Source organism: Lutjanus erythropterus, chromosome 14 (genome assembly GCF_056507025.1).
Source record: "Lutjanus erythropterus isolate fLutEry1 chromosome 14, fLutEry1.hap2, whole genome shotgun sequence".
NCBI lineage: Eukaryota > Metazoa > Chordata > Actinopteri > Lutjaniformes > Lutjanidae > Lutjanus > Lutjanus erythropterus.
In genome coordinates, this window is record NC_139330.1 from 33,829,929 (window position 1) to 33,849,565 (window position 19,637).

Here is a 19,637-nt window from a genome sequence, read left to right on the forward strand (position 1 = left end):
TTATTTGTGTTTGCAATTATTGGTTGTAAATCAGACAAACTTAAGGTTTGATTGAATGCTGCTACTCTAAGTAGTTTTTGAGAGAGTAGTTTTCTAACACCAGTACTTTTACTTGTAATTGAGTAATATTTTAGTAATGTAACAGTACTTGTACTTGAGAACAGATTTTCAGTACTCTTTCCAAAACCGCTGTTTAACAAACACTAGTTATTTGTGCTATCACCTGTGTTTATGTGTGTCAATAAGCTTGAACTACATATATTAAATTAAATTATTAGCTTCTTGTAGGGAAATAGAATGTAATTACATTATAATTATAATTATAATTAAAACACAAAACAAGTGTTGAATGTCAGTGATGAATTCAGTCATTTTTTTCATTTAGATTTTAGTCATTTAGATTGAAGATTAGACTGAACAGAAAACCCTTTGACTGAATTCTGTTATTGATCATGTATTAAATATTAAACGGTTAAAAAGTAACTAATTATAGTTGTCTTGTAACTGACTAATACTTTGTACTTTTACTTAAGTATATTTCTAACACATCTCAAAACAACATTGCAACAAACACTGAAATCTTCTTTAACGTGGTGATTATTATTAATCGTAAGATTTTTCGTACACTTTAATTTCCAGCTTAATATCATCAAGCCACTTTTTCTTCCTCAGAAACAGTAAATAAGGCCTGCAGTATTTTCTAATTCTAGGACAGACTCTGCCCCACTGAGCTGAATATTGTGTCCATATTGGACACTCATGGACTTCAAATATGTGAATTTGTTTACAAAGCTGTTGATAAGAGTGCAAGCTTGCCTAAATTTTTCTGTAACTTTAATTCAGATCATCATGTTAAAATATGTCTAAGCCAATTTTCTGTAAAATCTTGAGGATCCATATGGTCCAGAACAGAGAATGTGTCAACGTTTTATACACAGATAAATGCAAGGTCAGGACAGGGTGAGTTCCATATTGTTATCACATGATGGTACAGGACATTCAGAAAAAACAATACAGCAATTCTGGCTTCTTCTATCTCATGTTGTCTTGTGAGTCATACAAGTATATCAGGCCTTACTCTCTGTCCTGTATTTAGGTATTTACAATATGCAGATACAGGATCACATGAGAAATGGGAAATTCTATCACAGTATGATTATTGCGTATTGCCTGCTTATATATTTTTTTCTACTATTACTATTTCTTCTATAGTTTCTGCATAATTTTGACTTACTTTTTACTTATTTGTGTAATTTTTGTCTTCCATTTACATATGACCTATCTGTGTCAGATCTCTGCTATGAAAAAGGGACGTAAGGTTCTGTATCTTTTGATTGGCTCCATTTTTGAACTGGGGGAGACCCTGATGAGCCTAGGCTTTTGGTTTCATTTGCATATTCTGTTATAATTAATTTTTGTTTTATTTGTTTGTTGTGTGTTTTTTATTTTGTGCAAAATAAATCTAAATTTTGTGTGCTACAGCACAAATTCCAGTCGTCACAGGATTAATGCTTGTTCAAGGAAACGAGAAATTATCCAGGAAAAGATCAATCATGTGTTGATTTTTCCAAAAATAACTATATGTGAAACTGTGTGTGTGTGTGTGTGTGTGTGTGTGTGTGTGTGTGTGTGTGTGTGTGTGTGTGTGTGTGTGTGTGTGTGTGTGTGAGATGCCTCCTATCTGCCATCTTGAGAGAAGAACAATGTGGGAGTGACTGTGACCTGATAAACTGGTAACTTGAGTTGTGACATCATTACTCAGTTTAAAGCAGCAGGAGTGTGTCTGTGGACTGGAGTGTGGAGAGTCCAGGATGATGGAGCAGCCACTGGTCCTGCTTGTGTCTCTCGTCCTGGTGTCATTCTGCGGAGGAGAAGAGTGGAAAGCTCCAGAATTTTGCCATGACAAAACATGTCCTAAATACAAAGTGGTTGAGACAAACAAGGTAGGTTTCAAAGCAGTTCACACACACACACCATTGGTCTGCTCTTTTCCTAGAGTCTGAGTATAAAAAAGTTTTATGTTTCTGTTGTCTACAGGATTATGAGGAGCGTTTTTATGCTGCCACTGATTGGCTTACCATCAAGATAGATGGCACTGAGGGCAAGGATTTAATGGCTGCAAATTCCAGGCTGAAGAATTTCTGCAAGACACAGAAGGCTGAAGGTATGTCAGGGTCACATTAATGTTGCACACATTAATGTACCATTTCTGATGTCTAACATAACATGAATTACTAACAATGAGTATCTTACAGTTTCTTATGTTCCTGTAGTTAATCTTTTTTTTTTTTTTTTTTAATTTTAAGTAGTGAGACCTCAGGGTTTCCCCCCCAGCAAAGCTGTTACTGCCAGTGGGCTGAGAGCCAAGTGTCTTTTCTGACAGGGGCCCAGTGTGGGCCAGCGACAGACTGATGGCAGCATTAGGCACCTATATTTTCTGTAATATCATAATGACGGCTGGAATCACAGAATTGAGAATTTTAATAAAGCCAACCGAAATTATTACTACGTAATGTGTTGTTATGAATAAGTAAAAACTTGCCAACTGTTTTAGGTTTCCAACTGAACCACTCCGCTACAACCGTTTAAAAACATCTAAAAAATACATTCATTTAAAATTAAATTTAAATGGAGTGAGTTACAGTACAGTGAGGGAAACCCTGGACCAATCACAAGACAACAGAGTGGCACCACTCCTCAGAAGAAAGAAATTATACCTCCACTGAACCTTTTTCCTCAGGCCTCGAGGTTAAATTCATCATCCACGCTTCATCATGAAGAGTGTGTTTATTTTTATAATTTATTTTAGTAAAACAACTTTGTAAAAAATGAAAGAAGACTACATACAAAAGAAATACTTTAGGATAATAGGCTAACCAATCAGATTTCGAGGATGACCATGGCCAACATATGTCCCAACTCTAGAAACACACAGTGTTTGGATTTATGATACTAATAGTTCATTTGAACTGTATACCAGAGCGATTTATGTGCTATGACAGAAATAAAACTTGGATATCACTTTATTTATTTTGACACACCCTTTTCAAACAACAGTGAGAACGGGCGGGGTATGTTACTGAAAGAGGGACAAAATGGGGACGAATGAAATCACTGGGCACTGAAGTAACGTCTCAACGTGGTGAATCACTGCAATGTGAATAAACAAGCTCGGCAAGTAACACAAACACCTGAGTGTCAAACTAATGTCAGTAACGCAATGTAAAAATTCACTTTGCTTTTTGTGTGAACAGTATAAGAGATTTTTGACATTGTCCAAGTTTTACACTCAAACAAAGTTTAAGTTTGTGTTTTGCCTCCAAGAAATGTGACAAGTTCTGATCAGCTCCTTTTGTGGTTTCTTGTCTGCATTTCTGCAGTGTCAAACAGTTTTGCACAAATGCTTAGATTGCAGTTTTGCATCGTGTTTGTCTCTTCCAGATCTTGCTGACACCTGGCCGGTGGTAATCACGGTCACAGAAGATCATGAATACTTCTTGTCCTGGTTTTTCCCTCCTGGCGGAAAAAAGCCTGAAATGACTGATCCATCTATCAGAATCGAAAGCAGACCTACAACCACAGTCTATGTCAGGTGAGCAGCGGGTACTTGATACTTGACATATAGAGATAGAAAAGAGAAAGTAGATGCAGAGACCCTAACACTAACCCTAGAACAGCCGAGGCAGTCAGTTTGCAAATTTATATGTGCAACAACTTTGTTGAATTAAGAAAATATAATGCTGCTGGTACCTGATTTTTCCTAAAAGTGCCTGTATTTTCATTTAAAATGTTTTTTATACAACTTACAAAAACAAATTCAAAGAAAATGTAATCATTTTAATTTAGCCGTTTTCTTTTTTGGCCATGTGCAGCTATATTGACCACATGAACTTTACCACTGGCTATATTGTTATTTTTTCGTCTTGATCTTGGTCGCTTAGCAACTATCATTGTCTCTATCAATAAAACTTAACAAATGGTCTCCATTTCCAATACCCCAACATTAAAATACAAATAAACAAATTAATTAGACTCAATTAAAAATTAAGTAGGGGAGACCAAGGACAGTTGTAACACTTTTTTGTCTCAGCACCTGTTTGTGTTAAAGCTCTCAAAATTTTAAAGAAAGTGCTCGCACCCATTACACAAAGCAATGTTTTCAACTGTTTTGGTTTTATTTTTGTACTTGTTTTCAGCCTTTGGTTCTAGTTTGAAGTTTGTGATTATTAATCTTAAAATAACATGTTTATAATCTCATAAAATACATTTAACTGTTTCTTGAGTAATTCTACATTAATCTAAAATTTGAGCTGGATCACTGATGGTTATTATCCCACACAAAAATATTGGCATATTGATAAACGTATAAATACATTTGACAAAATTTACATTTTGGTGTTATTTAATTTTTAAAAGACAATCCAACAGAATAAATTCATGTATTTATCATGAGAGATAATAGAGTTTGGAAGCCAAAGATCAAAATGACTTATGCTTGCTGCTTCTGGCCATTCTAGTAGTTATGGAATTCTGCCACTTCCTGTGTCACAGTGAATGATGCGTTTGACGAAGTGTAAGATGTAACCTGACGCTATTTTCGTCTGTCACTGTCTCCACATCATATAAAAGGGTCTTTGAAGGCACTCCAAGCATCGAGAGTGGTCAACAAAATGCAAACATACTGTGGAATGCCCTAAAAAAAGACTGTCCTGATCTCCCAGTGTACAGCGGGGCTGGCTATGAGTCCTACTTCTCTCTTCGTCACCACAACGAGGTCTGGATCTTTGCTGATGACATCCACTGTAAGAAAACCAAGTAAACGTAGCAGAATCACGGACACTTTTCATGCTTATTCTACTAACAGATTCTGAATTCTGCTTCGATGCACTCCTGCTTTCATGACCAACGTCTTGTAGCCAGCAGACAGACATGCTCGGATGCTCCTGTTTGCATGCTGGAAACTGGTTTCAGGAATGTGATAGCCTGTTTACCAGCAGCCCTTCTCACAGCAGTAATGATGAGTTACGTTGTCTGATGTGTTGTTCTTCTTGATCCAAACATGTTATCAATTAAAATCACACAACATACACAATCTGTTCTTGGTGAAATCTTGACAGTGCAGGTTTATCTGTGTTTGGGTGTGTTTAATGTCACGTTATTCTTCTATCTCTTTACAAATCAGCCCTGCAGGGACTCCGTCCAAGTCAATCAAATACAGGCACGTCTCCAATCACACAAAAAATGTCATGAATGTCACCTCACTCCTTCCTTGTTAAACTTGTTGTGCAAAAGCATGAAGCAGTCTCGTAATTATTGTTAGCTAGCATCCTAAAGTACAAGAGTTTTAGAAGGAAGTTATTAATATAATGCCAAAAATCTTATTTGTAAATATTGTGTTGGAGCCAAAAGTATTTTTATTTCACTTATACCTACTAGATCTTATTTTGAGACTAGGATATGTGTATATTGCAAGCAAAGTTACTTATTGCTCTAAACTGGGAAAAAAGTGAAAACACAAATATTGATGTCAGGGTTAAACATATGACATATTATATGGGACTGAAAAAATAACATACACTTTGAGTGTTTATGAAGAAAATAGGAAATCAGATAAGATACAGTGATGTTGGACAGCTCATAAATTAAGAATTGGGTCATATTTGAATGTAAATGTATTGGTATAAGATACAGCTTAGCCTAACAAGGAGTTAAATGTGGGCTGCGTTATTGTCATGTGTTTGATCATGTGTGTGCGGTTTAGAGTCACACCTGTCCGTCTGTCACAGACTGCAGCGGGCTCAGTTTTAAAGCTGATACTGGTGTCATATGAAACTAGATGCCAGTTTGTTCAGGAAGGGGAATAAATGATGCTCCAAAGTTAGGATAAACTGGAGAACTGGCATGGCCGTTTTCAAACAGGGGTCCCTCTGATCTTAAGATCTCTGAATGAGTCCTTCCTTTACAGACACGCACACTTTATGTTGATCCCATGCAGTTTTTTGCATCCAGTGTAAATTGTTGTTTTCACCTGTTAAAAAAAAAACATATTTGAATATTTTTGCATACTGAGGTCCCTAAACAGTATTGGAATTACATAAATTGGGTAAGACTGGAAAGTTTTTGTGGGTTTCTATATCTATTATATTGATATAAATCTGCCTGTTTGCTTGTAATGTTCTAAATAAATAAAAAGTTTAAAAAGCTGCTATTTATCGTCCAGTTTATTGTTTTCTTATTACAGTTCTATGCAGTTTGCAAAAAAAAACTTTGCATACATCTAGACAAGGAAACTTACAGTATACTATACTTTACTATACTATACTGTACTGTACTGTACTGTGTATGTCAAAATAGATTAATGTAGGAAGAAAGTGAGGGACTGTGTTTTTGTTTCTTCTTTTTTGCCACTTTCTTATTTTTATATGCTAAATAAAAATAAATGACAAAGAAAGACACACATATTTGTTGGGGGAAAAAAAGGAAGATTTTTCAGCTCTACCAGGCTCACTGGTGTGTGATGCCTGATATTTAACACTAGATGGCGGTGTAGGTGTTAGAGAGGAGAGAAAAAGGTTCGTCCCTCAGACAATCAGGATAATGAACTTTATCCACAGCATCTGTCTCTGAGTGTGGACAAATGATTTTATTACATAGTTTGCACAAAATGTTTTTTTCATTCTTCATATACTGAAAATATGTACATAAACATTATTACAAACATTATATTATTATTTAAAAAGAAATAAAAAATCTGTCCCTTATATTTCTTTCTTTCTTTCTTTCTTTTCCACTTTACATTAGTCTTTTAGAACATCCTCTAGAACAGTCATTCCCAAAGACTGGGTCATGTAAATTATTTCTATGAACAATAATGATTGATTGTATCTCTATTTTTAATTGAGAAATATTAATTGCACCTCATCTGATGTTGTTTTGTCTGGTGGAGTCATTCACTGGATAAGGAAAGTTGAAATTAAAACAAGAAAAAAAAGATAATGAGAAAAAATGTGTGTTTTATATCTTAACTATTAATGAGTAATCAATTAATCAGTTGTTCGCCTTCTTCAGCGATTAGTTATGGAAAATGCACAAAATCTTCAAGTCTACTTACAGACATTTTGAAAATTTGTTTTCTTGTCGATTGTCACCCTTCTTTGCCATTCTATCACAAAACATAATTTTGGCTGATAAAAGCACAATAACATCTGATTTTCTTTGATGCACAAATCTGATTTTGAGGACCTCAGAACAGGGAACCAGTGCTGTCAACCCATATTGAAAAAAAGACTTTGTGAAAAATCTTGAATATTGATAAAAGTCAAATAAGATCTCAATGGCCTGACCACTTAGATGACTGTTGAAAAATGTCTTGTGTGTATGGAGTGTGGGTATACTGTACTAGAGGCCTACATCCCATAGAGTGTAGACACGTATCATCAGTGTGACCCTGCTGAGTGTTTGAGTGCAGGCTGGAACGATCATGTAGAGTATGAGTCACTGATACAGAGCAGCATCTCCAGAAGGCTCAGTAAATGTTCTCTGTTCAGCTCCTGCTGCATAGCAGGGTTCTCAACAAGAACACAAAGTAACCTTGAACTGGAGCAGCAATAAAATTGTTCCTCACCGCAAGACCACTCAGAGGACACACTCGGTCGCCACGGCAACCGTCTCTATAGCTGGAAGCCAGGTCCAGTGCGTCAGGTATGTAATCACACTTTTATGGAAAGCTGGAGTAAAGGTAGAGGAGTGTGACCGCATGACTCACATTTAATAATGACTTACTCACTCATCTACCCTTTTACATGCCCGTCAACTTTCTGCAGATGAAACAAACATTTTTAGCATCACATGTAATTGATTATATCTTTGAGAAAGGAATTCAGAACATAGAGGAAAACTTAAAATATTATGGACACTGATACAGCTGATTTCTGACCCACCAGCAGTTCCTAACTTTTGTCTGGCTGCTGCTTACAGTTGTCCATGTATACAAGGACTTCCTGACTTTTTGTTTTGAAAGAACTTTGTTTATTGGTGTAAGGGCAAACACACTGCATATACAAAAACAGGTTACAGAAATGAGTCACATATACAGAAACGCACTGCAAACAAGAAAACAAATGCAAAAGGAAAACATTGCATATCCAGTCATACAACAGGAGTGATCCAGGCCTCTAGGGGCAGTGCTGAGCTTCCATCTGAGAGACAGACAACAGACGTATCAAGGTATGGATGAATGGTATGGAGCAGATGAAGGAGTGAGTGAGAAAAAGAAAGTTATGGAGTTGCGAGAGGCCACATAAAAAGGTAGGTATTCTTTTTTTTTTTTCTTCCTATGTGCAGCGTGTTTCTGTATTTGCAGCACCTTTCTATTTATGCCACGCTTTTGCCCTTGTCGGCCATCATATAAAACACTTGAAAGTGACAGTGTAATGTTATAGCAGTACAATAACACAATCATAGAAAAAGAAAAAAAAGAAAAGAGAAACAACAACAACAGTCAGCTTGGTCATATTTCACATTTTACATTAAGTATGGTTAAGTTGTCCTTCAAGTCATAATTTCAAAAATAAGGGGAAAAAAGAAATAAATAAATAAGAGTAATAACTAAATTAGAGAGAGAGTGAGACCTTAGAGTGAGACCTCATTTGGGGATAACTGGGAAAATAATTTTCTGTGTATTTCCACCTCATTAATATGAGGCATCTAGCCAATAAATTTGCAGAAGCTATTAGACAAGAGTAACAGAGATGCCAACCAGAGCAGTGAAGGCATTAGGCTCTAGAAGTGTCCCAGTTATGTCCAACAAAGCATCAGTAATTGCAGTCCAATAGTTTTGCAGAGATGTAAAGGACCAGAAAATATGCACATGGTTTGCAGGTGTTTGAAGACATTTTTCACAGGAGGGGTCAATACCATCATAAACAACTTCACCCTGAATTAACCCGTGTCTGGCACAGATAGGTGAGGTATGTACACGTATATTAAGAATACTCCCCCAAAAGCTCGTCAGAAATCCCCTCCCCCAGTTCTTCCTCCCAAAGAGCCTTTACAGAGTCCAGAGAGGGTGAAGATAAGGTTTGGATCTGACGATACGTATATGTAATCAGGGACCTGGAAGGAAGTTATTAATATGATGCCAAAAATCTTATTTGTAGAAAAGAGAAAAGAAAGAGAAAAGCATCTTGAGGGGTGTCATCAGGCAGATTAGGGAACTGGGCACATGTATTGCGAACAAAACTATGAGTTTGCAGGTATCTGAAAAAATGGTGTTCAGGAAGAGAGAAAAACTCTAGGAACTCTTGAAAAGATTCAAATATGTTGTTAACATATAAGTTCTTAAATTGTTTGGTTCCTATGTTAGACCACACTGACAATACACCATCTGATACAGACAGAGGAAAAGCATGATTTGCTATTAGCGGTGCAGAGGTAAAAAAGGTTTGTAAACCAAAATGTTTCCAGACTTTTTTGACTGGGGTGTTGTGCAGGGGTTCAATGAAATATGTGCACATTTACACACGTGCAAATAACAGCATTGACAGGCTGTAAACTTTTCAAAGCCTCATAATCACCAAACCGGAAAACTAACTGATGCACGACCAAATACAGATTTATCAAAAAATTATGCAAACAATTATTTCATATTTTCTATTTCATTTCAAATGGTCTTTACCTGTTCATGGTCATAAAAGCCACAATTCATGAACTTAATTCAATGTCATGAGAATAAAACATAAAATCTCAGAATGGGTTCATGTTTTTTTTTTTTTCATGGCACTGTGCTGTAAATCATCTACAATTAATAATCAATCATTTTCCTCATACTGCTGGTTGGAACTGACATCCTTGTCAACATATTGCACATGATATACTGTTACCTACCCCAGCAGTACACCACAGATGTATGCATGCGTTGTGCTTCTTTTGAATTACAAAGACACTCTCTGTTCTGGCACTCTGATCTGGTTAAAGAGATTGTATGTAGCTGTATAACATCTATAACAACATTTTGTGATGTTGTTTTAATTATCATCAATCAGCAACACTACTGCCAAGAGGATTAGCAGCCTCCACGCCGCATTTTACATCATGTGCCTGTGCCATCAGGCTGGATTTGGCAGGAAATCTGAGGGAATTGTTTTGTGGTGCAAACCTGGAAGAGGGCTGCTGTTCTTACAGCAAAAAAAAAGATCATGTTGGGAACAAGAGAACTGACTGTTTTTTTATGGAGAACATGGTTGTAATTTTATAATAAACTGGAATGCTAGCGAATGATTAGTGGAGTCTGTTGATTCTGGAGGATATTTTCACCTCAACAATCGTGATCATGTTCACTTAACGAACATTTCATAGGAGTTTATCTATTTGTTTGAACCTGATGTGGCCAAAATACATCAGACAGGACAGGAAGAGAGAATCTAAATGTAGATGGTTGATGGATACGTACAGATTAAGTCAAAAGTCACTCATTCTCTCTCATTCACTCCTTTTCTCTCGCACACACAAATCCTGTGTGGCATCTCTTGGAAGGGCCTGAATTGGAAGCGACATGCTCATTTTAAGCATCACACTGGGACTGCCATCTCAGTCAAAGAGCATGAACTGTTGGAAATGCTTCTGCTGATTACACCGTATGAAACAGGGATGAGAAATAATATGTACTGTGAGTGGCTGAAATATTGTCTGTCTATTCTAGTCTTTTTGTCTCTGTAGTTTCTTAATCATTTTTTTTCTCCCTCTCTGACGCACATACACACATTGAACCATGTGTGTCTGTCACGCCCATGCGCACGTGTGTGTGTGTGTGTGTGTGTGTGTGTGTGTGTGTGTGTGTCCTCTTGAGGACAGTAGAGTCTGATAGGAGAAGTCAGTGTCAGCCCTGAGGGAGGACGCCTGCTAATAGAGTTTGCTCTGTGGAGGAGAGTGCTCTAAGAATGCAATGTTGATGTGCTCAGCTCTGTGTGTGTGTCTGTGTGTGTGTGTGTGCACACGAGCATACACACAGCTCATAATGGCCCATCAGAGGTTGTTTTTTTTTTTTTACTCCACTGCAAAACAATTTTTGTGGACATAAACACACACACTGCAAGTGTGAATAAGATCTTTTATGTTTGCAGTTTGTGTGAATGAGAGATCTTCACTAAGCCAACTGTGCAGCTTCTTATCAATATTATATCACATTACTGCCATATTCTGCCGATATATCCCCCTAAACCAGGGGTCTGCAACCTTTATGATTGAAAGAGCCATTTTTGGCCAGAAACAAAAAAAAATCTGTTTGGAACGTAAGCCCAATTCTCTTTTCCCTGACTTTTTTTTTTTTTAATTTTGCATCCATAGCTAACTTATGGAGACTCAAAAACACCAGTCACTGTCAACATTTAGAGGAAAAAGGCAGAAAGCCACTCTGACACACATATTAAAACTTTTTTTTTTAAATTTAGTGTATAGTTTTTACAGTTGGTAAATGTAAGAATCACTTTACACATATTTTGAAATAAACTTGAAAAAAAATTGCCAAGCTATGATCTTTGTTTTAGATAATTTACTTTTCTTCTTTAGATCAACTTGAATATTTGAGTTTTTGAAACTCAAAAAATTGAATTTCACAAATTGGTCAGAGTGAGCTGTGAACCTGATTTGTCAGTATTTTGATCCCTGAAAATTGAATGACTTTACTATATAATTTTTAAAATGAACTTTGTGGGTTTCTAAAACTTAGTTTATCTAAAGAAGACAAGATTATCTCAACAAAAGATCAGTAGTACATTGCCTTGAAATTTTGAGTTGTCTCAACTTTTTCATAGACCTGAAACAGTGATTAATGAAAATGTAATTAAATTAAATACACACACACACACACACACACACACACACACACACAAACATAGATAGATATATATACAGATATATATTTCCATATAATTAAATGACATTTCTGTCTTACATTTGTTTTAGAGTGTATTTGTGATTGTTGTAGAATAATGCAGATTGCATCATGAAACAAGTTACAAAATATTATGTAATTTTAGGTTGGATCACTAAAGTAAATATTCATTTTGAAAAATTGGTATCAGCATGAACACTATTCTTAGTGTAACCTTTTCAAAATTAGCAAAGATTTCCAGCTACATGTGACTCACTACATCGAGGCAGCCATGTTGGATTTTGCATTCAGAGGCTGATAGTCCACCACTATCAATAACTTAAGTGCAAGGTTCCAGACCACAGCAATCATATGAGAAAAAATTTACACCCGTTCTGAAACTAACAGTGTGAGGAGCAGATAAAAGATGGGTAGGAGGAAACACACACACACACACACACACACCCCTTGTTTGGTCTCTTTTGTGGTTCAGGCAATCAAACCCCCCAAAATCCAATTTCAAAGAAAACAAAAAGAGTCCATCACCCAGTTTCAAGTTTAACTCTCAAAAGGTAAACTTGTTGGACCTGTGTGTAATCAAAGACGTCAATAAGCAATTACAGATCTCTTTTGAAAATCCACAGTTAATATCCACAGAATATTAAGGATGCAATTTCCCCTAAGTCAGTTTCGCACTACAAAGGATCTATTGCACACTGGACTCTATAGACCAATAGGCAGACTTTAAGAGGGCAAGATTCAAAGATTGACAGTATGGTGATGAACAACTACACACAACAATGAATAAAGTAGTTGGAGATTTGGAAAAAGCTCAGTACAACAACAACAACAAAAAGAAACATAAAATGCCTCCATACCGCTCGTCTGGTGTAATCCAAGTCTCCTAAAGTCCCAACATGCTGTTTGAACACTGTCACAACACACACACACACACACACACACACACACACACACACACACACACACACACACACACACACACACAATTCAGACAGTGTGCATGTGCACATGGCTCCAAGGATCTACAGTGGAGATTCAGGATAAAAACATGGTGTAAATAACATTTTTTTAGTCAGCTTGGCATATTGGGTCTTTAGGAGACTTGGATTACACCAGACAAGCAGTATGGAGGCATTTTATGTTTTTATTCTGTTGGTTTTTTATGTTTGAAAACTGGTCACCATTCACTTCCACTGGTTGGGATTCTGCAACACTGTTTTCCTGTGAAACTCCACCAGTCTGGTGGACTGAAAAACTAAACCCGACCTTCAGTTTGCAAGAAGGTGAGTAGATAATGACTGAATTTTCATTTTTGGGTGAACTATCCCTTTAATAAATCAGACTGTAATTGCATTTCCACCTTCAATTCTGTTACAAGAAAGGATTATAAAATCTGGGGCACGATTTCTTTCATAACAACTTGAATCATATACATTATCAAGTGTCTTGGTGGTAAATCCTGCTAATGTTTTACTGATTGTGTTATTTTGCAGGCTGCACTGTGTTCTGCAAAATGTCATCCAGAGGCACATTTATAAACTTAATTCTAAATGATTTGAGTGATGAATTGTATCATTCTTTTTATTTACTTTGGAGCCATCATCTCCTTCTTAATGATGCAAGTCTGTTCCAATATGAACTGTTCTCACAGGACATAACAGACCACTGGGATATTCAAGCCTCCATAACTACACTGTCCTCAGCCATGGCATCTCTTTCAGACATTTAAAGATGTTCACTTCAACAGATTTTCCCTTTAAAAATGTCAATTATTGCACAACAGAAACTCTGATATGAACACTATAAATTAATCAGTGATCATCCTTCTGACATTTAATAATGACTGTGATATCAGCCATATTACGGTTCACAGGTACATGTGATGAATTAGAGGCATGAGCGCTATAAATAGCCACAGACGTTCAACAACAGCTGGTCTGGTGCTGTTGGAGAGCCTTGCTAATGCAACACAATCAGTTAAATTGAACTTGTTCCTTCTTTGCTGCTCTTCTCATTGACAGGTCTGATGAGTGGAGGAATGAGCAGAAGTATCATCATGTAAACTGATGTTTAAGGGAGTTTCTTTATCCATTTATGGATAATTATGGGACTGGAACAGAAAGTCGAACATGTGTGCCTTGTTGCACAATGATCGAGATTTAGAAAAGAGAACCAGGTGTACATGTGGCTTATAAAACTGAGTAGCCTGAGTGAAATCTGTGCAGCCATATTTCTGTCTTTCTGTTTTAGTTGTAAATTTACAGACGTTTAAGCATGTGGCCCCAGGTGTCAGGGTAAAGCCTGAACCAACGTGGGAGAAAGAAGATTTCTCCTGTTGCTCCACCACACTCAGCGACAAGCCTGACAGTTTATTTCACCACACTAGAAGGTGCAATATTTGGACTCTGTGACCAACACTCTAATATTATGAATAACTTAGTACACTTTTGTATTTTGGCTGGTTAGAGCAAAACAGAATTTTTATGGTACACTGATTTATGACAGGGAAAATGGTGCCTCTTAAATTCCTATGATGTTCCCCAAACACCTGTTCTGATACTATATAACTTGGGTTGCTTTATGCTTTATGACATCATGCTGATTTTGGTGAAACTATCATATTTTAGGTAGAAAATGTTTCCTAGTTTTCCCTCTGATGTCCTTTGGTTGCTCTGCCTCAACTCTTGATTTACAGAGTTTTTTCTTTATTGCTAAACTAACCGCTAACTGGCTGAGTGGCTAGCTGACTCTGTCCATACCTGACTGGGAGAACACCTCCAGCACAGGATTAAGCTCAGGGCTCAGCATCTTACAGAGGTGAAGAGACCAAAAGGGACGTTGCCAGAGAAAGCTAAGAGGAGAAAGAGAGTGACTGAGAAAGAGGTAAGAGACATGAGTAAATATCAGACTGGTTATTAGACACTGGTGAGAGTTTTGTGAAATAAAATGCTGCAGACAGACAGTAATATTAGCTGCTTCCTGCGTCTTCTTCTTGTCTCACTCTCTTGATGTTTGGCTGTTAGTGAAGTTTTCAATTTGCTAGTTTTTGATCAAGTGACATAATCGTATCAACTGCATGTGTGCAGTCTATATTTATGACAGTGGTGTATAAATGAATTTCACCCTGAAACAGGGGGCACCATAATACAAAAAATAGCAATTCTTACATAATGTTGCTTTAAGGTAAAAAAAAAAAAAAAAAAAACAGTGGTCGTCAAACTTTTTCTGACATACTCTTCTTCAGAAGACGGAAAAAGTTTACATCCATCACGTCATTTTCTTTAATCAATAATTAAAATAACTGGAGAAACAAGTGACAACCTCCTCTTCATCCACAGCCCCTCTGCGGTGGGTCTCTGTCCCTCCAGGGGGACGTGCCCCCCCAGTTTGGGAACAACACGATTAAAGAGACGTACTGTAGATATATTTATTTGTGTGAACACAAACTTGTTTACTTTTAGTGGGGGGTCAGTAGACTGCTGCTCCACTTCCTCCCACTGCTTGATAATATTATTTTCACTCTGAATTTAGTGTTAATTTAGTTTTGTTTTGGGTTAATATCTGGGGAAACAGTTGTTCTGTTCCCTGACAGTATGATCACCACAGTGAAGCAAAACAGAAAAGATAGTAAATAGTTATTGACTCATACTTTAAACTACACTCTGAAAATCAGTAATAAGGGCTTAACTTATTTAAAATAGGGAATCAAGTTTAGGAGAACACTGTGCTGCCCATACAGAAAGGAGAAAGGTACAGAAAGCATTATAATACTAATGCACAACACTGGTTGGTGTGAAAACACTCATTTGCATTTTTGTTGTCTTTCTGGTTGGACACATCACTGTACAGTGTCAGTTGGAGGCCTTTCCACTGGACACGCAGCACTGTGCATTATCCTAAAGCAGTTTATGTCCCTGCTGTGCCATTGCAAGTGTACAGTGTTGATATGGACTTTGATGGATTATATGGCATTAGTTTGCCAACACTGGGTTTGGTGCAGGATTAGTCAACTCACTTGAGCGAGAAGGCAGATTTTCTCACCCATAATGTGTGTGTGTGTCTCTCTCTCTCTGACTGTGTTCAACTCACTGTCACTGTCAGTGCACACACACACACACACACCCTTCCCTTCCCCCAATCCGACAATCACAGGTCAAGAAATGTGTTATGGTCCTGCACAGATGTGTAAACGCCATAATAATACCATACTGTCTGGGGCAGATAATACATTTAATTCCGTGCTTACTTTACTTTAACACTGACTGATTAAATGTAACATGCTGTAATCTATAGACGTTCATGGGCACGTCTGCATTGACTGAATCTAAACACCCATTGTGTGGGAGGTCAATCCTGCAAATTATTTTAACACACTGGGAGTAATGTATTGTTTTATTTTAAGTTACCAGACAAACTGAGCATTTAGCAAGATCAGTGACAAGGACTAAGGCTGAACAGATGCCACGAGCACCACCTACTGACTGTCAAAGTCAAAACTTAAAAAAAAAATACTCACATGTACTGTGGAATGTTGCCACCAGTTTTTCATCTCATTTCATTTCATTTAGCAGGTCATCTTATTGAGTGTGCGTGTAAAGTGTGAGTGTAAAATGCTGCTGATTAATTTGCTTTTTTTCACTCAGACATTTCTTGCAAAACACAATCAACTACCTTATTGAAACACAAGGGTGTAGGATTTAATGGCATCTATGAAAAACGTGAAAAGAATGTCAGTGTTTCCTTCAGGAGCCGATGCTTGGTCTGTCTGTTCTGTAGAAACAAAGTCTGACTCACCGGATGCACACTGCAGGTGTAAGTCCTGTCATAGGTCACTTGCTTGAAGCGGCAATGCGGTGTTCGCTATCTCTGTTTTCAAAGTCCCTGGGAAACAAGAACAACCTCCAAGCTGCAACTTACAGGTTAGACACGGCAAATTAGCACATGGGACGCTAAAGGTACGAACATACAGAAGCTAACAGCTGTTAGCTTTTCTTTTGCAGTGCTGTAGTCATTTTAATGTCCCGGTTCATCTCCCGATGTGCCAGTGCTCCACCAAAACAAGTTCTCCCTCGACACTATTTTGCAACAGCACAGTCGCTGCATCTTGGGTTTAGCGCCACCCAAAAATTTTTTGATTGGTTTAAAAAAATGCAAACAAAGCAGGGCACTTTTCCCCCTATAGCAGAATGTGTATGTGTGGAGCCAGACCTTTCTCCAGCACTGAGGGCTGTGGAGAGACGTCTGGCTATGTGAGACTAGTAAAACATGGCAGCAACACGGTAGCCACCAACACAATGACTTTTATTTCAAAGTGATTATACACTAATGAAAACATACTTATAAATATTATATTTCATTTCTGCCAAAAAATGCCCTTAAATCTGACACACTGGACCTTTAAATAAAGGTTACCTATGTCAGTGGTTCTCAAAGCCCTAAGGGGGTTGCAAGATAATTTCTGGGGGTCACCAAAAGGTTATGGAGAGTAATTTAAAATAACATGTTGTGGCAAGAAGTGCAGAATTAGAGTTCTAATGGTAATCAACACAAGATGTCAGAAGCAATATAATTGTGGTCAAGGATTGTAAAAGCACCACACTAATGGTTAAAACAATAGAGCGGCACAGTTACCAACATAAGCCACCATGTTCTGTGGATCACGAACACCAACGTGATTATTCTGGGGGGTCGCAAATCAAAAAGGCTGAGAACCATGATCTATGTGATAAAAATTCCACAAACACACTGAGACGATACAAAATCAGCATCATCAGCAAATAATGTGGATATGAATATCAATATGTGATATGACTGAATGACTGTCTGGGCTATTATGCTCCTTGAAGCTCTGCATCTCCACATGAGGTAACATATTCAGCTGTGTTTTGGAAAAATTATGACCATTTTCAACACAGTGAGTGCACCAATAGGCTGTGAATAAGTGGATTGCGCTGCAGGAGTTGTGTTTTATCAGGAAAAAAAGTGTTTCCATAGTTTTGCAAGCAGTCTTCTGACCTAAATGACAAAAATGGTTATATGGCAATTCCCTCCGATACAAACCTTGCCCAGTTTCTGATCTGGCCTTTCTTGGTTAAAGCAGAGGTGGGACCAAGTCATTGTTTTGCAAGTCACAAGTAGCTCTCCAGTCTTTGCACTCAAGTTCCAAGTCAGGACTGACAAGTACCAAGTCTTCAACTTTGAGTTTTGAGCCTCAATGTAATCTCAACTTGAAATGTCAAACAAAGCTGATGTTGCATGTCTGTCTATAATTTTTGATGTTCGTTGTATATGCTGTAATTCATTTGTTCTTATCATTGCATAGTTTTTGCGTGCAAAAAAAAATTGTCTTTGGTTTCATATTTTTTAAACTGGAGCTCAGAAACATACCGTTAGTTCTTCATGGTTCTGTCCTGCAGCTTGACTGGATGCTGTCAGATGGTATAAACAAAGTGGCTCTGGGGAATTGAGTGTCAACTTAGTGTAAATGAAGACATTAGCTGATTCAGGAACTGAAAGGAAATGAATTGATTTATCGATTCATACTTTTTAAATAAAAGACTTGTTAATCGTTGGGCTTGGGGGAAGGGATCCAGTATTTTCAAGACAAAAGGGTCAAATCCAAGCTTTTCACTTTACATTACAGTTTTTTTGGTCTCTAATTTTGATAGTCACTTGTATCTGTTCCCCCGAGTATAAATGTTGACAGGATTGCTCGTTAACTGGCAACATTTCAGCAAATTTTCTGACAACAGCAGATCATCAAGTCATGCTGCATTTTGATGTGTTTCCTTGCCTCCAGCTTGTGCATCAGGGTGTTACACAATGTGTCTCCTCTAATGTGAAAGCCCATCGTCATAAATTCTCCCAACCCTCCCAAAATAAGAGATTATGATTCTGAAAGTCATGGCTGCAGCTCAAGTCTCTATTTATAGGCATTTGTATCATACCAACATGTCTTCTATTCTATTCTATTTTTAGCAATGACTGTTCTCCTGCAAAAAATATAGACAATTTGTCAGCATTCATGTTTTTAAGCTCCAGGCCCGTGTCAATTCAGATTTTAAAGACAAGCAGACTTGCAGACCACTTTTGACAACAAATGTCACACAATCCTTTACAGCATAAATAAATTATATCAACCTGGACACATTTTTTATCAAGTTAAACCATGTACTCTCTAATTTAATTTGGATGAAATCACTTAAGTTAATGTTACATGATGTACCCTTTATGGAGCCTCAAGGACAGAGTGCAGGACAAAAACACATTATGCCCTGTGAAATTTTATAACAGCTCAAAATAGTGTTTCCACATTTTTCTATTTTTCTATTTCAACATATTTTGTATTAGGGTGATCCAAAAGTAATGGAAAGTAATTAAATTGCATTACTTTAATATTGTGACTACACTTTAACAGGTATTTAGTACCTTAATACATTTTATAATTCATAAATTGTTAAAGTAAATCAAAACCTGTAGATACAACTGCAGAAAGAAAACAGTTCCTACATGAAACTGGCTTTAGTTAGTTGCCTTGTGTTAGTTAAAGTTGACATCCATCTTGTTTCCCCCTTGTGTGTTATTTGGTTTGTCTTGGTCACTATATATGTTCACTGCTGCCTCCACAACAGTTTCTTCCTCGTCCACAGAGACAGCTGCTCCATGAAAAAGGCTTTTTATGGACTCAGGTATGTTCAAGAATTAATTAATGAATTAATTGCTTGAAATATTTGAGTGAACTCATGTG

The 19,637-nt window shown here is 37.2% G+C and overlaps 1 protein-coding gene across 1 annotated transcript; it reads left to right on the plus strand.

Annotated features, from left to right (window-relative positions):
- The first annotated feature begins 1,743 nt into the window (after window positions 1–1,743).
- On the plus strand, window positions 1,744–6,208 carry LOC146315856 (uncharacterized). The gene is made up of 4 exons (XM_084736591.1): window positions 1,744–1,943; window positions 2,038–2,164; window positions 3,337–3,592; window positions 4,630–6,208. The coding sequence occupies exons 1-4, from the start codon at window positions 1,812–1,814 to the stop codon at window positions 4,817–4,819; spliced, it is 705 nt and encodes a 234-aa protein (XP_084592717.1). The 5' UTR covers window positions 1,744–1,811; the 3' UTR covers window positions 4,820–6,208.
- The last annotated feature ends 13,429 nt before the right edge of the window (window positions 6,209–19,637 follow it).